The 23,730-nt window shown below is 44.2% G+C and overlaps 1 protein-coding gene across 1 annotated transcript in view; it reads left to right on the top strand.

Moving 5' to 3' along the window:
- The window catches only part of cirsr (corepressor of RBPJ and splicing regulator), a 55,929-nt gene that overhangs the window by 15,102 nt on the left and 17,097 nt on the right, over positions 1-23,730 (top strand). The window contains exons 5-8 of the mRNA XM_084313984.1: positions 8,255-8,313; positions 8,588-8,636; positions 16,629-16,749; positions 20,906-21,012. Coding sequence (XP_084170110.1) covers positions 8,255-8,313; positions 8,588-8,636; positions 16,629-16,749; positions 20,906-21,012 — 336 coding nt within the window. The remainder of the gene's footprint in view (positions 1-8,254; positions 8,314-8,587; positions 8,637-16,628; positions 16,750-20,905; positions 21,013-23,730) is intronic.

Genomic DNA, 23,730 nt, shown 5'->3' with positions numbered 1-23,730 from the left:
CAAATATGACTATTCAAATATTAATATACTGACTACAGGGTCTAGTACAGTGTCTACTACAGTGTCTGGGGGCATGACTACAGGGTCTACTACAGTGTCTGGGGGCATGACTACAGGGTCTAGTACAGTGTCTGGGGGCATGACTACAGGGTCTAGTACAGTGTCTGGGGGCATGACTACAGGGTCTAGGGGCATGACTACAGGGTCTAGTACAGTGTCTACTACAGTGTCTGGGGGCATGACTACAGGGTCTAGTACAGTGTCTACTACAGTGTCTGGGGGCATGACTACAGGGTCTAGTACAGTGTCTACTACAGTGTCTGGGGGCATGACTACAGGGTCTAGTACAGTGTCTACTACAGTGTCTGGGGGCATGACTACAGGGTCTAGTACAGTGTCTGGGGGCATGACTACAGGGTCTACTACAGTGTCTGGGGGCATGACTACAGGGTCTAGTACAGTGTCTGGGGGCATGACTACAGGGTCTAGTACAGTGTCTGGGGGCATGACTACAGGGTCTAGTACAGTGTCTGGGGGCATGACTACAGGGTCTAGTACAGTGTCTGGGGGCATGACTACAGGGTCTAGTACAGTGTCTGGGGGCATGACTACAGGGTCTACTACAGTGTCTGGGGGCATGACTACAGTGTCTACTACAGTGTCTGGGGGCATGACTACAGTGTCTACTACAGTGTCTGGGGGCATGACTACAGTGTCTACTACAGTGTCTGGGGGCATGACTACAGGGTCTAGTACAGTGTCTGGGGGCATGGTCTACTACAGTGTCTGGGGGCATGACTACAGGGTCTGGGGGCATGACTACAGGGTCTAGTACAGTGTCTGGGGGCATGGTCTACTACAGTGTCTGGGGGCATGACTACAGGGTCTACTACAGTGTCTGGGGGCATGACTACAGGGTCTAGTACAGTGTCTGGGGGCATGGTCTACTACAGTGTCTGGGGGCATGACTACAGGGTCTGGGGGCATGACTACAGGGTCTAGTACAGTGTCTGGGGGCATGACTACAGGGTCTAGTACAGTGTCTGGGGGCATGGTCTACTACAGTGTCTGGGGGCATGACTACAGGGTCTACTACAGTGTCTGGGGGCATGACTACAGGGTCTACTACAGTGTCTGGGGGCATGACTACAGGGTCTACTACAGTTTCTGGGGGCATGACTACAGGGTCTACTACAGGGTCTGGGGCATGACTGCAGGGTCTAGTGCAGGGTCTAGTGCAGGGTCTACTGTATGCATGACAAATCTATTCCTTGAGCCAATTGCTAAGACAAACAAGCTTGTTTACATTGTCTGAGAGTAAGGCTGCCCTCTTCTTTTGGACTATGTGACCTGCAAGTGAAAATAGCCTCTCACATGGCACAGAGGTAGCAGGAGTAGCCAGATATTTGCGAGCAAGAGGAGACAGCTGTCCATAGGCTTTTGCGTGAGCTGCCCACCACTCCAGTGGACAGTCATTCATTCCGATGCTGGGCTCAGCTTTGTAGAGGTCTAATTGTCCTGACAGTACCCTGACTTCATCTGAATCAGAGTCTGAAGACAGCAGGAGGAGGGTCCTCTTCGCTGGTGGCTCGTCCTCTGTGGCTTGTGGAGCAGCTTTGTCTGCTTCTGGTCCTGGCAGCATCTCTTTAAGCCAGGTCCACACCTAATAAGAGGGACAATTAATTAGTTGCATAGGACTTTTCATGACAGCCTAAGGACTTAACACTGGTCTTCTCATTCACACACACACCTCATCCCTCTCGTCCTTTGGTACGCTCTTCAAGTCCTTGAATCGCGGGTCGAGGGCTGTAGCCAGCTTCAGCCATCTGTTGTTGAGGGTCGCTTTGCGTGCGTCCAGGTCCTTCGTGAAGCTGGCCTTGAACTTTACCATGTAGCCCGGATCCTCCTCGTTGAGGTCCATGATGCGGTTTAGGTGGCAGAGTGCGGGGAGCACCACAGAGCATGAGACGTAGGTTTCCCCTCCAAGGAGCTCAGTCACATACCTGCAGTGAAACAAGAGAGCGAGAGAGAAAGAGGTGAAGGTGTGTGTATGAGAGGGAGATAGGTGTGTGTATGGGGGAGAGAGGGGGGGTGAGGTGTGTGTATGGGAGAGAGATAGGTGTGTGTATGGGGGAGAGAGGGGGGGGGGTGAGGTGTGTGTATGGGAGAGAGAGGGGTGAGGTGTGTGTATGGGGGAGAGAGGGGGGGGGTGAGGTGTGTGTATGGGAGAGAGATATGTGCGTGTATGGGGGAGAGAGGGGGGGGTGAGGTGTGTGTATGGGAGAGATAGGTGTGTGTATGGGGGAGAGAGGGGGGGGGTGAGGTGTGTGTATGGGAGAGAGATAGGTGTGTGTATGGGGGAGAGAGGGGGGGTGAGGTGTGTGTATGGGAGAGATAGGTGTGTGTATGGGGGAGAGAGGGGGGGGTGAGGTGTGTGTATGGGAGAGAGATAGGTGTGTGTATGGGGGAGATTGGGGGGTGAGGTGTGTGTATGGGAGAGAGAGAGTGGGGTGTGAGGTGTGTGTATGGGGGAGAGAGAGAGAGGAGGGGGGTGTATGGGGGGAGAGAGAGAGGGAGAGACACTTACCTGCAGGGCTCAAGTACAAGCTCCAGCTTCTTCAGTTTGTCACACTCTGTGGGGGTCAGCATGGACAGCTTGTGGTTCTGTTGGGCCAAAGTGGCAGTCACAGCCTCCTGGTTCCTCAGGTACCGTGAGATCATGGCCAGTGTCGAATTCCACCTTCCAATTCAATAAAATAACTATTAGTCCCACTGGGGGTTGTTAATGCAGCATGATGCAATTGTACAGAATACAAAGAAATAAACACACACACACACTAAATTTACCCTAGCATACAACAGGTAGTTAAACAGTCTCACCTTGTGGATACATCTTGTATCATGGGCTCTTTTGCTTGTCCGAGGGCAGTCTGCTGCTGCTGCAGTTCTTCTGTACTGGCAGGGCTGTGCTTGAAGTGGCCTACAATCTTGCGGCACTTTGCCAGGGTGGTGTCAAGGCTTCTGTCCTCAAGGGAGACTGTGATGGTTCTTTGCAGCACGTGTGCAGCACATGGCATGTGCTGGAACGGCATATAGCGCGCTGCTGCTATCATATTACGGGCGGAATCAGTCCCAATAGATGTGACTTTATCTTTTATATTCCACTCCTCTATTACGGTGTTGAACTGTTCAGCACACGCATCGGCGAAATGGCGGCCCACAGTTTTGGTCACCGTTAATGCAAATGATTGCAGTTTCCACTCAGTATCGATCAAGTGCACTGTGACACCCAAATAATTATGATTGCCCACCGACGTCCAGTGATCACCCGTTAGGGCCATTGGGCCAGCCCGTGCCAACACTTCTTCCCTCGCCTCCCTCTCTGTGTCATACATGTTGTGGATCCTTTTCATCACTGTAGCTCTCGAGGGTAGCTTGTAATTTGGGTCAGACGACGCTATTCGAAATGACTCCGCTAAACCCTTATCTTCCACTATAGCTATTGGCCTACAATATTTTGCTATCCACTTCGCGACGCTGTTGGTTAGTTTGTCTGTGGTGGATTTACTCAACCGTTTGCCTAACGGTAATTCTCCAAGAGTGGTTTGACGAAGCGTGCGAGTTGCTCTGGAGCTAACGTTAGCTACACTGGAGCTGCTCGAACAACTTGCCTGGACATGTTTAGCGTTCATGTGATACGTTAGACTAGAGCAGCTTCGGTGATACGCAAATTCTTTTTGACATAAGCTACATATTACAATGGTCTTGTTTACTGTCCCATCTATATTCTTTTTGAAATTGAACTTGCCGTTCATAGGTCCCAGGAGTATCGCCTCGGGTGATGCTGACATCTTGTTCCAGCTGAGCTAATTCCTTTGTGTGTTTGTTTTGTTTGATAGACGACGCATGTGTGAAGTGACGATCAAGTAGGCTACGGGTCATTCAATGGGCCAAGTTTAATACGCCCAACTCAAGCGTGGATTTCAAAATAAAAGCGCACCGATTTGCCACTTGTCTAAAGTAAATATAGGTCGGCTGTAATTAATTTTGCGTCAATTTTCATAACGCGATAATTTGCTGTGTAATTAATTAATCTAATTAACGCGATAAACTGACAGCCCTAATATATATATATATATATAAAATAAAAATATATATATATATATATATTTTTAAATTATTATTATTATTATTTTTTATTATAAATGTTTTCCTCTGTAAAAAAAATGCCAGTGAATTTTTTTTCTTCAAAAATGGCCAAAATTGACAGCTCTGAGCAGGCCTGCACTGCAGTATTGCCTGCAGTAATTATTCGTGAAGAAAACTTCACAGGTGTGACCCATTGTTAAATAAATAATAAATAACAGCGAATCAAAATAGGCTATTAACTTCATCTAAGAACGGTCTGTGCAGTTAAACTCTTGCCATTGAATGGAGGATTGATTGATTTGACAGCCCTTGACATCCAATACACGGAGGTTGAATATGATTGGCAGCCTTGCAAATCCAATCAGAGATTTCTGCATTGCAAAGTCAAAATGGGTCCAGCTGCATGTGAGGAGGATAGGTTTAGCTCGGGCCAATCTCAAGTTTCTCAAGTTTCTTTATTAGTTGTCATACAGAAGTACAGAATACTTTTATACAAAATGTAACATAAAGAAGCATTTTGTATAAAAGTATTCTGTACTTCTGTATGACAACTAATAAAGAAACTTGAGAAACTTGAGATTGGCCCGAGCTAAACCTATCCTCCTCACATGCAGCTGGACCCATTTTGACTATGTGAAAGTTGAGACTATGAGAAAGTTGTTGTTTAGTAGTTAGTAAGCTGTACAGCTATAACAAGTCAGGCTAAATTAAACTTTGCGCCAACATTAGGACCGAAGTATAAACCAGCAACTGAGCAACATGAAGAAGTGGATTTATGCATCTGGATCAGAAAAAACGTTGTGGATGAAAAAGTAAGTAGGCTACAGTGCTTGTATGCTAACAGTAGCTAGGCAGCTTAGCCTACATCACAATGATAATCACCAAGCTAACTTACTGTACACACTGTAGGGCTGGGCAATTAATCGAAACAGAATCGCGATATCGATTCATAGACCTATGCAATCTAATTTCTAAGTTATGACTATTTTCTTTTATTAAATTTTTTTTTTTTTATTATTATTTTATCTGGGTTGAACATGATTTGTGGAACTCCCTCTGGTGTTGTGGTCGTGGTATTCACTGACCTTTGGGAAGTATTTCGACATGCACATGGGTATCTTAGTGGTGTAGTGTATCTTGTAGACCAGGCCCATTGCAAGTTGCTGTACTCTGTCGTCTACTCTAAGCCATCCTAGGTTGTCAAAGTGGACAGGGGTGAGGTGGGTTTTAGGAGTAAGGTCAAGCAGTAGTCTGACCAGTTTGTTTTGTGATGTTTGTAATCTTGTTTTTAGTGCCTTTGAGGTGCTTTGGTACCATGAGGTGCAAGCATAGTCGTAGTACCCTTGAATGAGTGCTCCTGTTAGAGTCTTCAAGGTATTCTTGTTTACCAGAGAGGAGATCCGGTACAGGAATCTAGTTCGTTGGTTGACTTAGTTTTATTACATTGGATCCCATTTTGTCACAGGAAAGATTTGCCTCTATAGGATGGAACCCAGGTAGGTAATTTCATCTTTCCTTTTAAGATAAGATAAGATATTCCTTTATTGATCCCCTTGGGGAAATTCAGGCATCATAGCAGCATGGGGGAAGGGGGGGGGGTACAGGTAGTGAAAACAACACAAGCAGTGTAAACAAATATGTCAATATAATTTACTATCTAACTAACTGAAATATACATTATTCATTATTCACAGTATCACAGTATCCACATAAGGTGCAGTATGCATAAGGTAGTGTTATTGTCCTACTTGGGTTCCTATTAGTTCTAGGTCGATGTCTGGCAGCAGTCGCTGCCCACTAGGGATGGGTACCGAATTCGGTACTTTTGAGGTACCGAACCGAAACACGTCGGTACTACCGAGTATCGAATCAAGTGAGAAACCAAAAAAAAATAAAAAAAAAATATTTTGTATTAATTTCTTTTTTTCTTTTTTATTTTTTTTATTTTTTTTTCATGTCAACGTTCACACGCACAATATATGCTTACCTAGGATTTGACTTGATTCAACAACAAAGCAGTCGGAGCAATGACAAGCCGAAAACTGTCGAAATTGTAGTTATTTGAAGTTTGGATTTTTTTTTTACAACTGATGTAGGTAAATTACATTTCTTGAGACTAAAGTACAGAAAAAAGGTACCGTTGGGTACCGGTATCGATTCACAGGTACCGGTACCGGTATCGGTTCAAATGTGAAAGGTACCCATCCCTACTGCCCACTGTTGTGGAGCCTGATGGCCACTGGTATGAAGGACTGTCCGAGGCGGTTAGTTGAGTGTCGGGGGGGTATGAGTCTGTGGCTTCCTTGTCACCTTCACCTAATATGTTTTGATCTGGTCAGGTGCGCTGTCACCTAAAATGTTTTGATCTGATCAGGTGCGCTGTCACCTAATATGATTTCATCTGGTCAGGTGCGCTGTCACCTAATATGTTTTCATCTGGTCAGGTCCGCTGTCACCTAATGTTAATATGTTTTCATCTGTGTCCACTGACCACTGACACACAGTGGGGGATGTTTTAAAAATATTATTTAATATATAATATAATATAATAATTTGTGCTTCACCTAAAAATTTGGTCAGCAGCCTCCACTGGTACAGGTAGTAAAAACAACACAAGCAGTGTAAACAATTAAGTCAATATAATTTACTATCTAACTAACTGAAAAAAAACAATACAGTATTCACAGTGACACATAAGGTGCAGTATGCATAGGTAGTGTTATAATTTACTATCTAACTAACTGAAATATACAGTATCACATAGGGGTGTAACGGTACACAAAAACCACGGTTCGGTACGTACCTCGGTTTTGAAGTCACGGTTCGGTACGGGTTTTTGGTACAGTGGGGGAAAGTTTGGCTTTCCATGTTCCACTCAGGGGTGATGTAGTGTGCAGTAACTAATTGTACTTGTAGGGCTGTCAACGAATATTCTATATTGAAATTAATAATCGACTTGTAAAAAAAAATTATAATAATAATTATTATATTAGATTGTGAAAAAAACAGCCCCTGGTGGGCGGTCGTTAGTGGTTAACATACCATTGTATTTGTTCGGTACACTACACAGCCGTTCGGTACGGTACGGTATGGTACGGTATGGTACACACTGAAACGGTTCGGTACGGATACGTGTACCTTTACACTAGGGCTGCACGATTTTGGGAAATAATCGAATTGCGATTTTTCTGACAGATATTGCGATTGCAATTAAATTTGCGATTTATAATAAAAAAAAATTAAGCAGCCCCACAGAGGTTTATTGTAAAATGCGGCTTGCATCTGGCCTACGCTGTGGGTCTGTTCGGGACACCGAGCCTGACATTTCTTCTTTTTACATGGGAATCGATACCGGTACCCAACGGTAAAAATTTTTCTGTACTTTACTCTCCCTCTCTGAAGTCTAAACTTCACAACACACAATCTAAAACCCCTTACCTCCCTCTCCCAAACCGATCTTGTATCTCAATGGGACTTCCTGGTTAAAAAATTATAAAAAATGTTGCGATTTCTTTTTGTTGCGATTTGATAATTGCATCATTCCAAATCGCGATTTCGATAAAAAAACGATTAATCGTGCAGCCCTACTTTACACCCCTAGTATCACAGTATTGACATAAGGTGCAGTATTCACATAAGGTGCAGTAATGCATACGGTAGTGTTATTGTCCTCCTTGGGTTCCTATTAGTTCTAGTTGGATGTCTGGCCGCAGTCCCTGCCCACTGTTGTGGAGCCCCGCCCTCTTTTCTTGATCCTCTTACTTGCATGTGCACAACATATATATTATATTATATAATGTATATTATGTTATATATTATATATGTAATAAAGCAAGAGATAAAGTAAGTACAAAACGGGTTTACATTAATAAATACCTAAAGTCCTACTGACATCTGCAGATATCTACAGATATAAACGGGGCTAGGTATAGAGTGAGCGAGTTTGAGTTTTTGTTATTGTACAGAAATATACAATTGAAATCTACTATTGTACAGAGATATGCATCTATAATGAATATACACATGTACAGAAACATAAGAATGCTTAAGAGAGTGTATAGTTGTACATACTGCATGTTTTACACACTGCATGTCTCTTTCTCAGGATGGAGACGGGGAATCGGAGTACAAGTTTGAGTGGCAAAAGGTGGCTCCTCGAGAGAAGTAAATACTTGCATTACCTCTCCCATTGACCATTGAAATGTTGGCAATATAGTCCTGTGTTATTGAGTGTTATTCAATGTAATAGAGTGGTATTGAGTGTTATTCAATGTAATAGTGGTATTTAGTGTTATTAAATGTTATTGAGTGGTATTAATTGTTATTGAATGGTATTATGTGTTATTGAATGTTAAGAGTGGTATTGAGTGTTATTAAATGTTATAGAGTAGTATTGAGTTATTAAATGTTATTGAAATGTCTCATCTGTTTCATCAAGGTATGCCAAGGATGACATGACCATCAGAGATCAGCCGTTTGGGATCCAGGTGAGTGAACACAGACTTATTGATTATTATAAATTGGGCAGAGTTGTACATTGTTTGGCAGCGGAACACATCACAGCATTATGTAACTTTGGATCCGACCGGCTCCTTCCTAAAGGATAAAATAATTCACGAGTACAGTTTTGAGTAAAACATCAAACTTTTTTTCTTAATTTTTTTTTATTTTGCAGCATAGGTTTTAAGGCTGTCAAAATTAACGCGGTATTAACGCGTTATCGCCCGATTGTATTAACGCCACTATTTCTTTTAACTCACGATTAACAAAAAAAAATAAAAACTTATTTTTTTACTAGACTTCACTCAGGTGTATTCTTGATGCTCTCATTGTGTGTGTGTGGGTGTGTGGGTGGGTGTGTGGTGTGTGTGAGATATAGAGAGAGGTATAGGATAAAGAGGAGGTCACCTACCTGGGCTTTATTTTAAATAACAAACTTTCTAACGAAAAAATGGCACAAAAAGTTATTACTAAGGTCAATCAAAAAACCAAATTTTTATTTAGAATTTCCTCGTTCATAAATAGGAACGCTCTGAGGACCCTAGCTGGAGCCCTCATCCAATGTCACTTTGACTATGCTTGCACTTCATGGTACAGCAACATATCAAAACAAATGAAGACAAAGCTCCAGACCTCCCAAAACAAACTAGTGAGACTCCTGCACAACCTTCACTTTAGGACTCACCTAACGCCAGCCCACTTTAGCAGGCTGGGATGGCTTAGGGTTGAAGAAAGAGTACACCAGCTTAAAATGCTACTGGTTTTTAAAGTACTAAAAGAAACGGTCCCCAAGTACCTAGTCAATTATTTTAATAAAGTAGGAGATGTCCACAAACACGCCACAAGAGGAAGCCCCACGGACCTGGTCCCGCCGAGAGTCAGGACATGCATGGGGAAAGATGCATTTTTTTACTCAGCTACAGTAATGTCGTGGAATGCCCTGCCAACATTTTTAAAACTCCTGAACTCTCCTCTCGGATTTAAATCCGCCCTAAAAACATGGCTCAGCAGCAACTCAAATTGGTCTTAAAATGTTTTTTTTTATCTCTTTTATCATAACTTGGCTTTTATTTCTTTTATCATGAGTTGCTTTTAAGGGTTTGCGGATTTTCTTTTAACATTAGTTAACTGTATGAGTTGTCAGGTTAGGTGTTTTTATAATTTTTTTTAGAATGTGTCCTGTCAGTGTACATGTCCATTTGTGTTTCTGTGCCTTTTTATGTTCCATGTATGGACCACAATGGAAACAAGCCTTGGCTTTATTGTGTTTTATCCATTTTTGACCTGCGTTATTGACACTGTTATTGTCTTGTCTTTTAAAAATGTTTTTTTTTTTGTCATACGATTTGTGTCAAAATAAAGTATTCAATCAAAAAACAAAAGGGGGGGTGAGAGAGATGAGGAAGGAGAAAGAGCTGGGAGAGTGTGTGAGAGAGAGGGGGGGTGTGATTACTCAGCCTTTGTGTGGGTGAATGTAACAAGTTCCTAACGTTTTCTTTCCCCTATTATTTCATGCAGACTTTATTTATTGTTTTAAATTATAATTTTTTTGTGCATCACTCTGTTTTGAATTTGATGCAAATTTGCAATGCATGAGGGTCATCCTTTTGTGTTAAATGGCTGCATAAAGCAAGCATTTGTTGACTCGCATGTTGATAAGAGTATTAAAACTTGGAACTTGAAAAAGATCTGTTTAAGGTAGGGGGAAAAAAAATGCGATTTAATTTGCGATTAATCGCGAGTTAACAAGTTGTCGAGTTGTAGTCGGTGTGACGGAGCCCACTTGGACGTTTTACATGACAGTAACAGAAGAAAACCCGCACCCTCAAGCAGCACCAAAGCAAGCGTCATGTACATTGACCCCGCCAGCAGCGGGGGCGCCCGGGTGCTCTTGAAGGTGGTCCGCGTAACATTGAGCTACGAGGACAAGGTCATGGACACCTACGCCGTCCTTGACGACGGGTCAGAAAAGACCCTCCTCCTCGCATCCGCTGCGGGGGAGCGAAGAAACGATGACGATTCGGACTATAAGAAGAGACCTGAAGACGATCAAGGGTGAGAACGTCTCCTTCACTATCGCAGCAAGCGGGCAGCCAGAGAGACGGTATAGGATCACTAACGCTTTCACCAGCCAAGACATAGGCCTGTCGCGGTACACCTACCCCATCGCCAAGCTGATGGACAAATACGTGCACCTGCGTCAACTACCTATACCGCTCATAGACGGCGCCACCCCGACCCTGCTCATAGGATCCGACCACGCACACCTCATCGTCCCGATGGACCGGGTCCACACTGGGCCCAGAGGCTGTCCTGCAGCAGTCGAGACCCGCCTAGGATGGACACTACAAGGCCCCCTCTCCAGGTCTCCCAACCGAACAGCAGCCACTCGCTGCCTCCACTCCAGAGTGACAGAAGAAGACACCGCCCTCTTACAGCACGTCGAGAGGCTATGGACACTAGAGACAATGCCCTTTAAGAACGAAAAGAAACACATTCGTTCCAAGGAAGACATTTACGCCATAGCCCTCCTCGAGCAGGGGACAAAGAGAGTCAAAGTCAACGGAGTGATGAGATACGCAACTCCACTCCTGAGGCGAGAGGGTATGCCTACCTTCCACGCCTCAAAAGAAGCGACGGAGCGATATCTACTGAACACCGAGCGGCGCCTAGCCAGAGACCCCGCTCAAGCCACTGTGTACCGCGCTGAGATTGACAAGCTAATCACAGCGGGACACATAAAGAAAACTGACTGGCGGCGTCGTGCTCTGCTCCGCGCCTCCCTGATCAAAGGCGACTTTGATCTCCGGCAGTGGGCCAGCAGCGACCCTCAAGTACTGCGCAGCCTCTCCCCAGAGGACAAGGCAGCAAGCAGCGAGACCTGGATGGCGACCATCCCAGGTGAAGCCCAAGAAATGACATTAGGACTAGTCTGGCGCTTCAAAACAGACTCGCTCCATTATAGACACACACCCCTGACCAAGGAGCAGGGAAGGTCGATTTCACTACCGACCACAAGACGGAGTGTATACAGAACACTCGCCAGACAATATGACCCGTTGGGATGTATTCTACCTTACACCACCAGGGCAAAGATGATTGTACGAGCGCTATGGGACAAGGACCAGGGCTGGGACGACCCCATACCTGACCACCTTGCTTCCACATGGAGAGAGTGGGAGACAGAACTCAGCTCGCTCCCAGGCATCAACATACGCCGCAGCTACTTCCCACCCACAGTGCGGCTGGAGACGTGTCAGATGGACCTGCACGTCTTCAGCGACGCCTCCGAAGTAGCCTACGGTTCGGTGGCCTACTTGCGGGCCCGAGAGGAGGGAGGAGAAATACATACTGCCTTCATCCTGGCTCGTTCAAGAATAGCCCCCCGCAAGCAACAATCTATCCCGCGTCTAGAGCTCTGCGCAGCCCTAGTAGGAGCGCAACTCGCCACGTTAATCCAACGTGAACTCACCATCCCGGTGCAAAGAACAATCCTGTGGTCAGACTCCATGACCGTACTCACATGGATCCAGTCCGATTTGTGTAGATACAAGGTCTTCGTGGGAGTCAGAATCAGAGAGATCCAAGATTTAACAGAAGCAGCATGCTGGAGGTACGTGGACACAAAACAGAACCCAGCAGACGTCATCACATGGGGAATGTCCCTGGATGACCTCACACGTCACAATCTCTATAGTGACGGTCCCGAGTTCCTCAAGCTCCCGGAAGAAGAGTGGCCTACACCCACCCCACGGGAGGCTAGTAAAGAGGAGGCAGAGATGAAGAAATCTATGTTCTGTGGGTTGACACAAACACCAGTCCCCACAGATCCCAACATAGACGACTGCCCCACCCTTGAGAGTGCGCAGTTAAAGACATTCCTGTGGCACCACCCTGAGGTTCCCTCCACTACTGACATTAATGCAGCTAACTACGAAGAAGCAGAACTCCTTCTGCTACAGCGAGCCCAAAGAGACTCGTTCCCCGACGAGCTAGACTGTCTGCAGGGATCAAAGCCAGTCCCGTCAGACAGCAGACTGCTCCACTTGGCCCCTGAGAGCGACGCCCATAATCTCATCAGAGTGGGTGGTCGTCTGAGAAGGGCCCCAGACTTAACGGATGACGTCAAGTTCCCGATAGTCCTAAACAGCCGACACAAGGTCACAGAGCTCATCATAAAGAAATACGACGAGGACGTGCACCACGCCGGGGCAGAGAGAGTCTTCGCTGAGATCAGACGTCGCTATTGGATACTGCAAGGAAGAGAAGCAGTACGACGCTTCCAGCGGACCTGTCTAGACTGTCGCAAGTGGCGAGCACAGCCCAGTATACCCAGGATGGCTGACCTACCCCCCTGTCGCCTCCGACTCGGCGACAAGCCCTTTCACTCCACCGGTATGGACTGTTTCGGCCCGCTGTATGTGAAGAAAGGAAGAGGGACGGAGAAGCGGTGGGGTATTGTATTCAAATGCATGACCACCCGAGCGATACACATAGAACTCCTTCCAACCATGAGTACGGACTCATTCCTTATGGCCTTCCGGAGATTCACATCGCGGAAAGGAAAACCGTCTATATTATTGTCTGATCACGGGACAAACTTCAAAGGCGGAGAAAGAGAGCTGAGAGAGAGCTTCCAAGCTATGGGCCCAGAACTTAAGACCCACCTCGCTCCCTCTCAGATTGATTTCCAGTTTAACCCCCCGAATGCACCTCACTTCGGGGGAACTTGGGAACGAGAAGTACGTTCAATAAAGACAGCCCTGTACGCCGTGCTTGGGGCCCAGACCGTGGCGGAAGAAGTCCTCACGACAGTCCTCACGGAGATCGAGGGAGTATTGAACTCAAAGCCCCTCGGTTACGTCTCAAGTGATGTAGCAGATGTCGACCCAGTCACCCCCAACACTCTCTTGATGGGGCGGCTGGACCCCGCGCTCCCACAGACAGTGTACAGACCTGAAGAAGCGAACGGCCGAAGAATGTGGAGGTACAGTCAAGTATTGGCTGACAAGTTTTGGAACAGTTTCATCCTCCACTATCTACCGTCTCTACAGACCCGCCAGAAATGGGTAAAAGAAAGAGACAATTTGACGGAGGGCACAGTCTTCATGATTATCGACCAGTCACTACCCCGAGCTATGTGGCCGGCCGGCCGCGTAAGCAAAGTGATCACTGGTGCCGACGGAAAGGTCAGAGCGGCTCGTCCAGGGGCGGACATACACCCGACCCGTGGCGAGGCTGATAGAGTTGCCAAGGCTCCCCGACTCTCTTAATGACAACCATGACCCCCTGACTTTGTGAATTGCCCTACTCCTTACAACGGACATTGAGTAGTGGACAGTGCGGTTAATCTGTCTCTGCTTATCTAATTAGGTGCGGACTAATTAGGAGGCGGCTGTTACAAAGGGTCAGATTAAACCGAATATATATATTTATTACTTGAGATATATTGTATAGTATTTGTATATCGTCTGATATCCCTTGTATATTCTTTGTACATATACACGGAATATCCCTTTACCTAGTACAGGCCAGACCATAATATTCGTTCTCCTATTGGACAGCGACCCCCTAGGCGCCACGGCCATACCCCCAATGTCTAGTTCAAAGTCACCGCTAAGACATGTCTCAACATGCCCAGGTTTGCGCAGTAATACGAGACAGAAATAAGGCTGGTACTAGATTATTCACCTTACGTATAAATACGGCGCAGGTGGATACAGCAGCACTTATCCTGAATCTTAGTAACAAGTTGAAGCCTTCACCACGATACAACGTGCTGTGAAGTGGGCCCGTTTTGCCCCGAAATAGAGCCTTGAGACCGCGTGCGAATTGATAGCTGAAGTGTCAGAGTTTAACGCTGTATCGTCGAGTTCGACCTATTCTATTATTAAGTAATAGTCTATTATGTATAGTAGGGCTGCAACTAATGACTAATTTGGTAGTCGACTAATCTGCCGATTATTTTTTCGATTGGTCGACTAATCGAAAACCATCAATTATTTTTTTTTAATTGCCTATCTTTGTGAAAGTGGCTTCTCAGCTCTGGTCCAGCTGAAGACAGAGCAGAGGAACAGATTGGACATTGAGCATGACCTCAGAGTTGCTTGTCTACCATCACCCCAGACTTTGAGACTCTTGTCAGGACCAAACAACAACATCATCATAACATGATGATCCCATAGCAAATTAAAATAATGACTCATGAAACATTTGAATTTGGATCTTTAAGCCACTTTAAATGAAAATATATTTGAAGAATAAATAAATTAAATAATACAAATTAAAGTGGAAGTGTACTTTAAATAACTTTTGTTTGCTGTGTGTGAGAGGAGTCCGTGTGTGTGTGTATGTGTGTGTGTCTTACTCTGATCGCTGTGTGAGTGAGAGGAGTGTGTCTACTGTGTAATTTGTGTGTGTCTACTCTGATCGCTGTGTGAGTGAGAGGTGTGTACTGTGTAATTTGTGTATGTGTGTGTGTCTTACTCTGATTGCTGTGTGTGAGTGAGAGGAGTGTGAATGTGTGTGTGTCTTACTCTGATCGCTGTGTGTGAGAGAGAGGAGTGTGAATGTGTGTGTGTCTTACTCTGATCGCTGTGTGTGAGTGAGAGGAGTGTGTATGTGTGTGTGTCTTACTCTGATCGCTGTGTGTGAGTGAGAGGAGTGTGTATGTGTGTGTCTTACTCTGATCGCTGTGTGTGAGTGAGAGGAGTGCGTGTGTAATGTATTGTGTCTAGTCTAGTCTGATCATCATCTCCTGCAGGGGAACAATGTTTTCAATGTCCAAAATTTGCTATGGGATCATCATGTTATGATGTTGTCTGGAACCCTGAGAAGCCACTCTCACAAAGATAGGTAGTGCAAAAAAAAAAAAAAATTTAATAATTTTTTATTTTTATTTTTTTAATGACTAATCGACGCAACAATTTCTCGTCGACGATTTTTTATAATCGACGTCGTCGATTATGTCGACTAATCGTTGCAGCCCTAATGTATAGTGTATCGTGCGGCTACCGTTCTACAGTGACCAGCATTACCAACGTTTCATCGTACCGAGCTAGTGTGCTTATCCAGGCTGGGCGGCCTAACCTTGTGCCGCCATCCGAGGAGCCCTAGACGAGAACCGTGTGGATATGTACACTGGATAACCTACACCGACGACTACAGAGCCCTTTTCGGCTGGATTGTATTGCTTTGGTCCTGTGGCTGCTGGAGCAGAGAATCGTCTACCCCGCTGCCGTGTGGGATCTACCCTGTGAGGAGCCCCGTCGAGCCCGCCTCTAGGACTCTGAGGCTGGCTAGCTTTCATCCATGCTGCAGTGCATACCGGAGAATAGCTGTTGCTTTGTCTACGGATCAAGGGATTATTGCACCGTCTCCTGTACCTGGAGTCTCTTTATTCCTCGTTGATCCAGACTTTTGCTACCGACAAATCCTCTCCCCTGCTGGCTTACAACCGGAGGGAACCCCCCTAGTATCTCCAGCTGACCTACGAGTGTACCTTATATAATTCTTATGCTACAGGTGGTATTAATTATCCCCTTCGTAATATGCTCATGGACTTACGCTCTTGACCTATTCATGCACATTCTTCGCCTTACAAGCACAACTCTAATTCTCAATAATGTAAGATAATATTGATGCTCTTCTAATAAATATTACAAACGGTACTTTCCTTGTTAAGCCGTGTTATTGTGTGGGTGTTCATCTCATACATGTGTACTGTATGGCCAGTAGTAATGTACATAACTCAGTAGTGGTTTAATGATACCATACTTATTCAATACAGTCAGGGAATTGTACCCCTCAGTTACAATAGGCAAAAATAAGCATATGCTTCAGCCTATTCCTTTTTTCGGTCATTGATTTTGGATTTTGTGTGAGCTTACCTTGATATGTACATTTGTAAACAAGGCCGAAAAATAAACGTCCTTCCTTCCCGCGGTCATGTCTCTGCTCCGCCCCCCTCTGGTCCTCAGGTGCGCAATGTGAGGTGCATCAAGTGCCACAAATGGGGACACGTGAACACGGACCGGGAGTGTCCTCTCTTCGGCCTGTCGGGCATCAACGCCAGCTCTGCGCCCACGGAGGAGGCAGCAGGTAGCCTGCGTGTTGTATAACCCCACTGTGTTTACCCCCTCCCATAGTCGAGCGGAACATACGCGGACCGGACTCCGCACGGCATGTCTGCAGTCGTTTGAGCTTTCATAGTCGAGCGGACCTCCGCGTACCAATTTCCTACATGTCTCGCGCCAGTTTACACAATTTTTCCCCATGACTTCTGTCATGTCGTCGTTATCCGATGTCAAAATAAAGAGTCTAGGTTATCTCCGTTTCCAATATTTCAAAATAACACTGGCAGTTTTACACACTTCACTTAGAAAAGCCATTCAAACTTCTCAAGTTTCTTCAGATGATGAAAAAAGACACAGTCTAAATGTATATGAATTGGAATGGATGACGATTAGCGATAGTAAAACTAAATTTAGCGTCATCTACCTGCCAACGTTTTACCGGACCAATCCTACCCATTTAATCATGATCCTGCCCTACTCTCTCTTGTGCTCATCAGATGTACAGAGTTGTAGTATTAATATGTACAGTGATACAGGTATAAAGACAGTATGGTAGTAAGTCATACTAGCCAGCAGTGTAACTAGTAAGAGTAGGTAAGGGATATGTACAGATATAGATATAGTATTAATATGTACAGTGATACAGGTATAAATACACACTATGGTAGTAAGTCATACTGGCCAGCAGTGTAACTAGTAAGAGTAGGTAAGGGATATGTACATATATAGATATAGTATCTACAGATATGTAAAAAGGATAATATGCGGGTATGTACAGACTGATGTGGGTAGATATAAATACAGTAAGAATAAATATATGTATAAGCTATATACAGCATTAATGTACATGCTGTCATACACTGAGTTATATGCAGGTTTATAAGTAGGTATATAGAAGGATTATATGCAGGACATATCTAATGTTATCTGTTTCACTCACTCACAGTGATAGTCATATACTGTTTATTATTGTTTTACTTAAGCCTGAGCGGTCCGGTAGCGGACCGACAATAATTTCACGCTATTAATAGATCAATACAGTTCGTATTAATTAATGTAGCGTTTCTTTTTCAAATGTAGCCAAGAGTAAATACCCTAACTCTATCAAACCAGCAGTCAAAGTGTATATTTTCAGCACTACGTTTGTTTACCAATGATTTTAAGTGTTATTAGCGAAATATGAGTTCATAAATATCTTTGCACATCCCGGCGCAAACCGGATGAATTAGACGGAAATAAAGGAAGCTGTCATACTTGTGTGTAGTCCTATGAAAGAAGAGACTCGGGCCTTCGATGGGCTTTCGAATTTTATAAAACTACACTTCCCAGCTCACGCCAGCCCCTGTCAATCATCTGACTCCCAGTGTGAATATAATATAATAAACGAGATATCCCAAAAATAACGTAAAAAATATATATATTCAATATATATATATTTTACGTTATTTTTGGGATAATGTCTCGTGGGTCGAACAAACCTGAATGTTATTGCCATAAAATAGAACGTAGTTAGTTTCTTTACCTTTCTGTGAACGTCTGGAAAATAACATTATTTACATTATAAAAAGGTAACTGTACTTACAGTAGGTACGTTTTGCTGCCCTGTCAGGGGCGCCTGGTGGTACTAAATCCAGATTAAACTCTGCCATTGGAAAGAGGAGATTTGGCCCGATGTATGACATGGCCATAATAAGGTCATTTATAGGCCTGATATTCTATATTCATATTTAAAATTGCATGTGTCTGGATGGCAAAATTCAGTACTGTAGCTACAAAACCCCCTGTAAATCGTCCGCCCTTTATTCATTAGCTTAGATTTTTTTTGTACACTTGATCTCAAGAAGGTGCATAAAACATACCAGCGCCGGTCACATCTAACAAAAAAAGGAGGCCAGATGACTAAACCCCTGGGCCCTCATGCATCAACGTGTTCTACGCACAGATCTGTGCGTAACCCGTGCGTACGATCATTTCTAAGCAAAGAGTGGGATTCATCAATTTGAACTTGAACTTGACTTCGTGCGTACATCTACGCACAGGTCAGACCTGGCGTACCTAGCTCCCAGTGGTAGAATATATTATTACAACAAGGAAATGAGCTTCTGTGCATAATAACACTGGATGTTCTGTATGAACCGTAGTTCATTATAGTTCATTGTAAGATAGCAACAGTAGTGTAATTATGGTCAAAACCCTATAAATAGCATTTGGAATAATAGATCTTTCTCTCAGAATGAATGCAGCATGGTTTATATAGCGTTATCGGAATATACGGGGTGTAGGCTACTGACTGACTGCGCTCCGCGTAGCTTGATTGATTGATTGATTGAAAAGTTTATTAACAGATTGCAGAATGGGTACAGTACAGTACAGCTCAGTACATACAATTGTTAATTGGGGATGCAGACCAACTTTCGTCCTGTTTACATCAGGGTCCCCCATTTTCAATTCATCATAAATCATAAAGCTCAACTCGTTATTATTTTGCGCACAGACCGCCGAAACACGGGAACGTTTTGATTATATTTAAAAGGCTTTACGTTAAACGAAACAAGTGGAATTTCGAAGCTGTAAGCAGAATAAGTCATATGAATATAGTGTTCTTCCCCCTTTTTACTGTACAAGAAAGAATAGAAAACGCATTGCAATGACACCATGCAGATAGTGGACAGACTATATGATGGGATTCAAGTTCGCGTTTTTGTTGCTCATAGGCATGCTGTCAGAGTATGATATCTTAATCAAACATTCTAGAACATTTGTCGTCACAGATCATGTCCTAATGGAACATAGGCTATGGCATGGATCGTGATATTGTGTGGACTGTTATTATTACTGTACAGCGGTACCACCCATTGTGACAGCAGCCTTGAGTCCCGCACACAAACATGATGGAATTCAAGTGCAGTGAGATTCATTGTTCTTGTATATGCTCTCGTATTATATTGTTTATATAGGCTACCCAATACTGACATCAAAATAGATTGTAGTATGCCTCTAGAAATCATATGCAGCAGGTAGAAAATTGACGGGAGATCCATCGCGATTTGGAATAGAATTGAGGAGAACTTTAATCCCTAGGGTATTAATCAAACAACACGGGAAAAGGCAGTCATATTCCAGCGCGGTCTTTATTAGCCGACAACAAAATAGATGCCTCTAAAAATCATATAGCCAATCGAACACAACTAATAAAGGCATTCATATTACAGCACGGTTATAATGACACACAACCAACGCCAAACAGTGGTCAACGAACGGTCTTTATTAGTATTTTGAGCTGTCCAGGCAGAATTGCAGCAATGGTCTTAGGGAGCCGTTGATATCTGACATCACCGTTTACAAGTCCGCCTTTTATTTATCCCATAAATCATAATACGCGATAGTGTCTTCTTGGTTCGACAGCAGTGAATTCTCCGTGGAGTTTCTCAGGGTTCCGCTCGGGTCGGTCCATTATTTCACATCCCATGGGGGGTGTTTCCTCATTTTCATGACCATATATGGATAATCATGCACGAGCATTGACGGTAGAACAAAGTGGTATTCATCAACACGGCAGGGCATAGAGCCTGCGTACGCACGTGTGATGAATGCCGACTTCCCTGTGCGTACGCTAGTTCTACATTCCGTGCTTACGTGTGGAAGTAGGTCAAGTTCTACGTCCACGTTGATGCATGAGGGCCCTGGAGTGTCGATGCTAGGCCTATACCGGTCATATATATATATATATATATATATATATATATGACCGTTTTGGAAGCGACTGCTTTACAAGACCGAGTTTGTCGAAGGGGAAAAACTCCTGGAAAATGATTTCTCAAAAGGAGTCGGGTGTTTTCCGCCCCGCAGCGCGCAGGTCTTCAGCTTGATTCCCCCTCTCCGGCCGTGAAGCAGCATGTGTTTTACCTGCAGGAGAGAGTCCAGCGCATGCAGGGTTAGTGCCGTAACGACACCCCCCCACCCCCCACCCCCACATCTGGAGGCAAACGCTAACCATTGTGTATTCTGATTCCACCTTAACCGCCTCTTTGGCAGAGGAGAACCGTACGGTATGATTTCCCAGCCGGTAGCGCCGGCCGCCGGCAAGTTGATTCGGCGCTCCGTCCCGGTTAACAAAGCCGCGTCGCGGGTCGGTAACCGTGCCGACGGGGCCTCTGACGCTGTGGTTCTGTGTGCCGCAGGTCCGTCGATGCACCCCTCCGAGCTGATGGCGGAGATGCGGAACAGCGGGTTCGCCCTGAAGAAGTGTGTCCTCGGGAGAAACTCCACCGTTTGTGATCCGTCGCAGGTAATAATAACCGCCTCTCGCTCAGCTTCACACACCTGTATGCCTATTGCTTATTAACAGCGGAGGAGTGCTGCCGAGTGCTTCCGCGTTTTCCCTGATTGGCTGCCACACGCCCCGCGTGTATTCTTTCGCCGGTTAACCTGTTCCACCCCAGGTGAAATCTGCATAAAATGTATACCTATGGTAAATGGAATATTGCTCCACTTCTACAAGGGCTATTTGCATATTCTTGGTATCTAGGAACATCTATGGACCTCAATGAATGTATTCTCAGTGTCAGAAATATTGTGTCTATTACTAGGCTTGCTTAAATTCTGATGAAACAAAGGAAAATATGAATTATGATTTTTCTTTTCATCTTTGACAGTGAATAAAACCATGATAATAATGACCAAACTTAAAAAACTGCCACTGAGCTAATTCAGTACCCTCTTGAGATCATGTGTACAAAAGATCTAAGGAAATTAATAAAGGGAAGATGATAAAATTGAAGGTTTTGTATATACAGTACTGCATTCTCCCATCCGGACCAATGCAATTTGAAATATTATTATAGAATATAGAATATATGCTTATACATTACCTTATTATAGCCAATTCGCACATTTATATATATATACATATAGTATCTTTCAAATGGCCGAGTTCAATTTGGATATAGTATCACCAGGCATGCATAATAACATATACAGATATTTAATGTAATCGACTGTACTTTTTTATTTCTCCCACAGTGTAATCATTTTGTAACTAATTTCAGATATAATTATTCCTACATGATTACAATAGTGTGGAGAAACTGACTGCGTTTCAATATTTGTCAAAAACGTTACCTTTTGTAGCTTATTATCGAGAATCATAACAATTATTGATATGATTAATTCAGAACGCCGAACTTTGAACGACCATAGCGGACCACAGGAAGTGTAGTTTTGAGAAATTCCGACGCTGGCAGATAGCTGGCGAGGCGCTCTTCAAAATGGCCGCAAAACTACAATTCCCATGGTTCAACATTTCCATTTACGCTTCAGCGTCAAAAACGCGAGTGAAAAATAAAAACTTAAAATGATATAAACTCACTTTTAACCTATTGCTAAACTATTGCCAACCTAACGTTTTACATTCTACATGTATTTGTGACATAGTAGTGATAATAATACTTGAAAACGTTTGATTTTAAAAACGTTAATTTATTGCATCACTCATAAAAATACTAATATATGATAATAATGTCAAAAAGGGGTCGGTACCGTGGCCGTGGGGTGGAACAGGTTAAGGTTAGGCATGGTTAAGGTTAGGCATTGTTTCGGAGTTGGTTAAGGTTAGAAGGGTTAAGTTTAGGCGCTGTTAAGGAGCTGGTTAAGGTTAGAGTTTGTCTTAGAGAATGGCAATATTCTTTCTATGGTTAAGGTTAAGGTTAGGCATGGTTAAGGTTAAGGTTAGGCATTGTTTCGGAGTTGGTTAAGGTTAGAAGGGTTAAGTTTAGGCGCTGTTAAGGAGCTGGTTAAGGTTAGCGTATGTCTTAGAGAATGGCAATAGACAGCCTATTTCCGCACTGCCGCTCTCTCGCGCTGCCGCGGTCACATGGTCACATTGTCACATTCTTGCACTCCTCCGCTGTTAAAAAGCAACACGCCACCTGTATACACACACACACAGGCCTGGACACACACACACACACACACCCACACACAGGCCTGGATACACACACACACGCACACACACACACACACACACACACACACACACAGGCCTGGATACACACACAGGCCTGGATAGTCAAGTCAAGTCAGCTTTATTTTTATAGCACATTTACAAATGACTAAAGCCGAACCAAAGTGCTTCACAGGTACATGATAAAAACACATACAATTAGGGATGCCCCGATCGATCGGCCACTGATCGGCCACCGATCGTTATCGGCCGATAATCAGTATAAATATGCGATCGGTGATCGGTGATAATGCTTTATTTTCGCCAATCGTCAAAACCGATCACACCGGGATCTGCACACCGGGATCTGCACACAGTGCTGCGCGTCTGCTCTCGAGTCCAGCCCCTCCCGCACGCATGTAAACACGGGTCTAGTCTAGTCTATTGGGACGGGACCTCCATGAGCTAATGTTAGCTACCGTTACAAAATGACCCAGTCAACTATTCATTTTTAGTTTAATACATGATGAGGCATTGTCTAACCGAACGGTATCTAGCCGGCTAGCTACTGATAGCTCATGATATCAACAAATGCTCCAGCAATAGTCTAGTAGAGACGTGTATGATAGCTCTGTTAGCTCACGTTAGCGCAAGTTAGTTCACTGTTCAAAACGAAATGTCCCATTGAACTAAAATATACTAAATATTAACGTTATATATCCGGCTAGCAGTAGCTACAGATAGCTCCTGATATCAATGTCTTATAACACTGATTCGACGCGTATTCGAGCTGAGGGCATGTTGAATGTGATATGACCACAGTAACATTATACCAATAGGGTCCAGCTGCAGCGCAGGAGAATCCTGGCCGTAGCTTGAGGCTACTCGAGTATAGGGCCCAGCTTCAGCTCCGGAGAATCCTGGCCGTAGCTGGAGGCTACTCGAGTACACACAGACAGTAGAGCTTGTTGCGTGGTGGCGATGTCTCGCAGATAATACAAGTACAAGTCTAATTATATAATATATATATTTTATTAAAAAAAATTATATAAAATAATTTTAATT

This window comes from Notolepis coatsorum, assembly GCF_963971535.1.
Source record: "Notolepis coatsorum genome assembly, chromosome: 5".
Taxonomy (NCBI): Eukaryota; Metazoa; Chordata; class Actinopteri; order Aulopiformes; family Paralepididae; genus Notolepis; species Notolepis coatsorum.
Note: the sequence above shows the minus strand (reverse complement) of the source record. Positions and strands in the feature narration are given on the sequence as shown.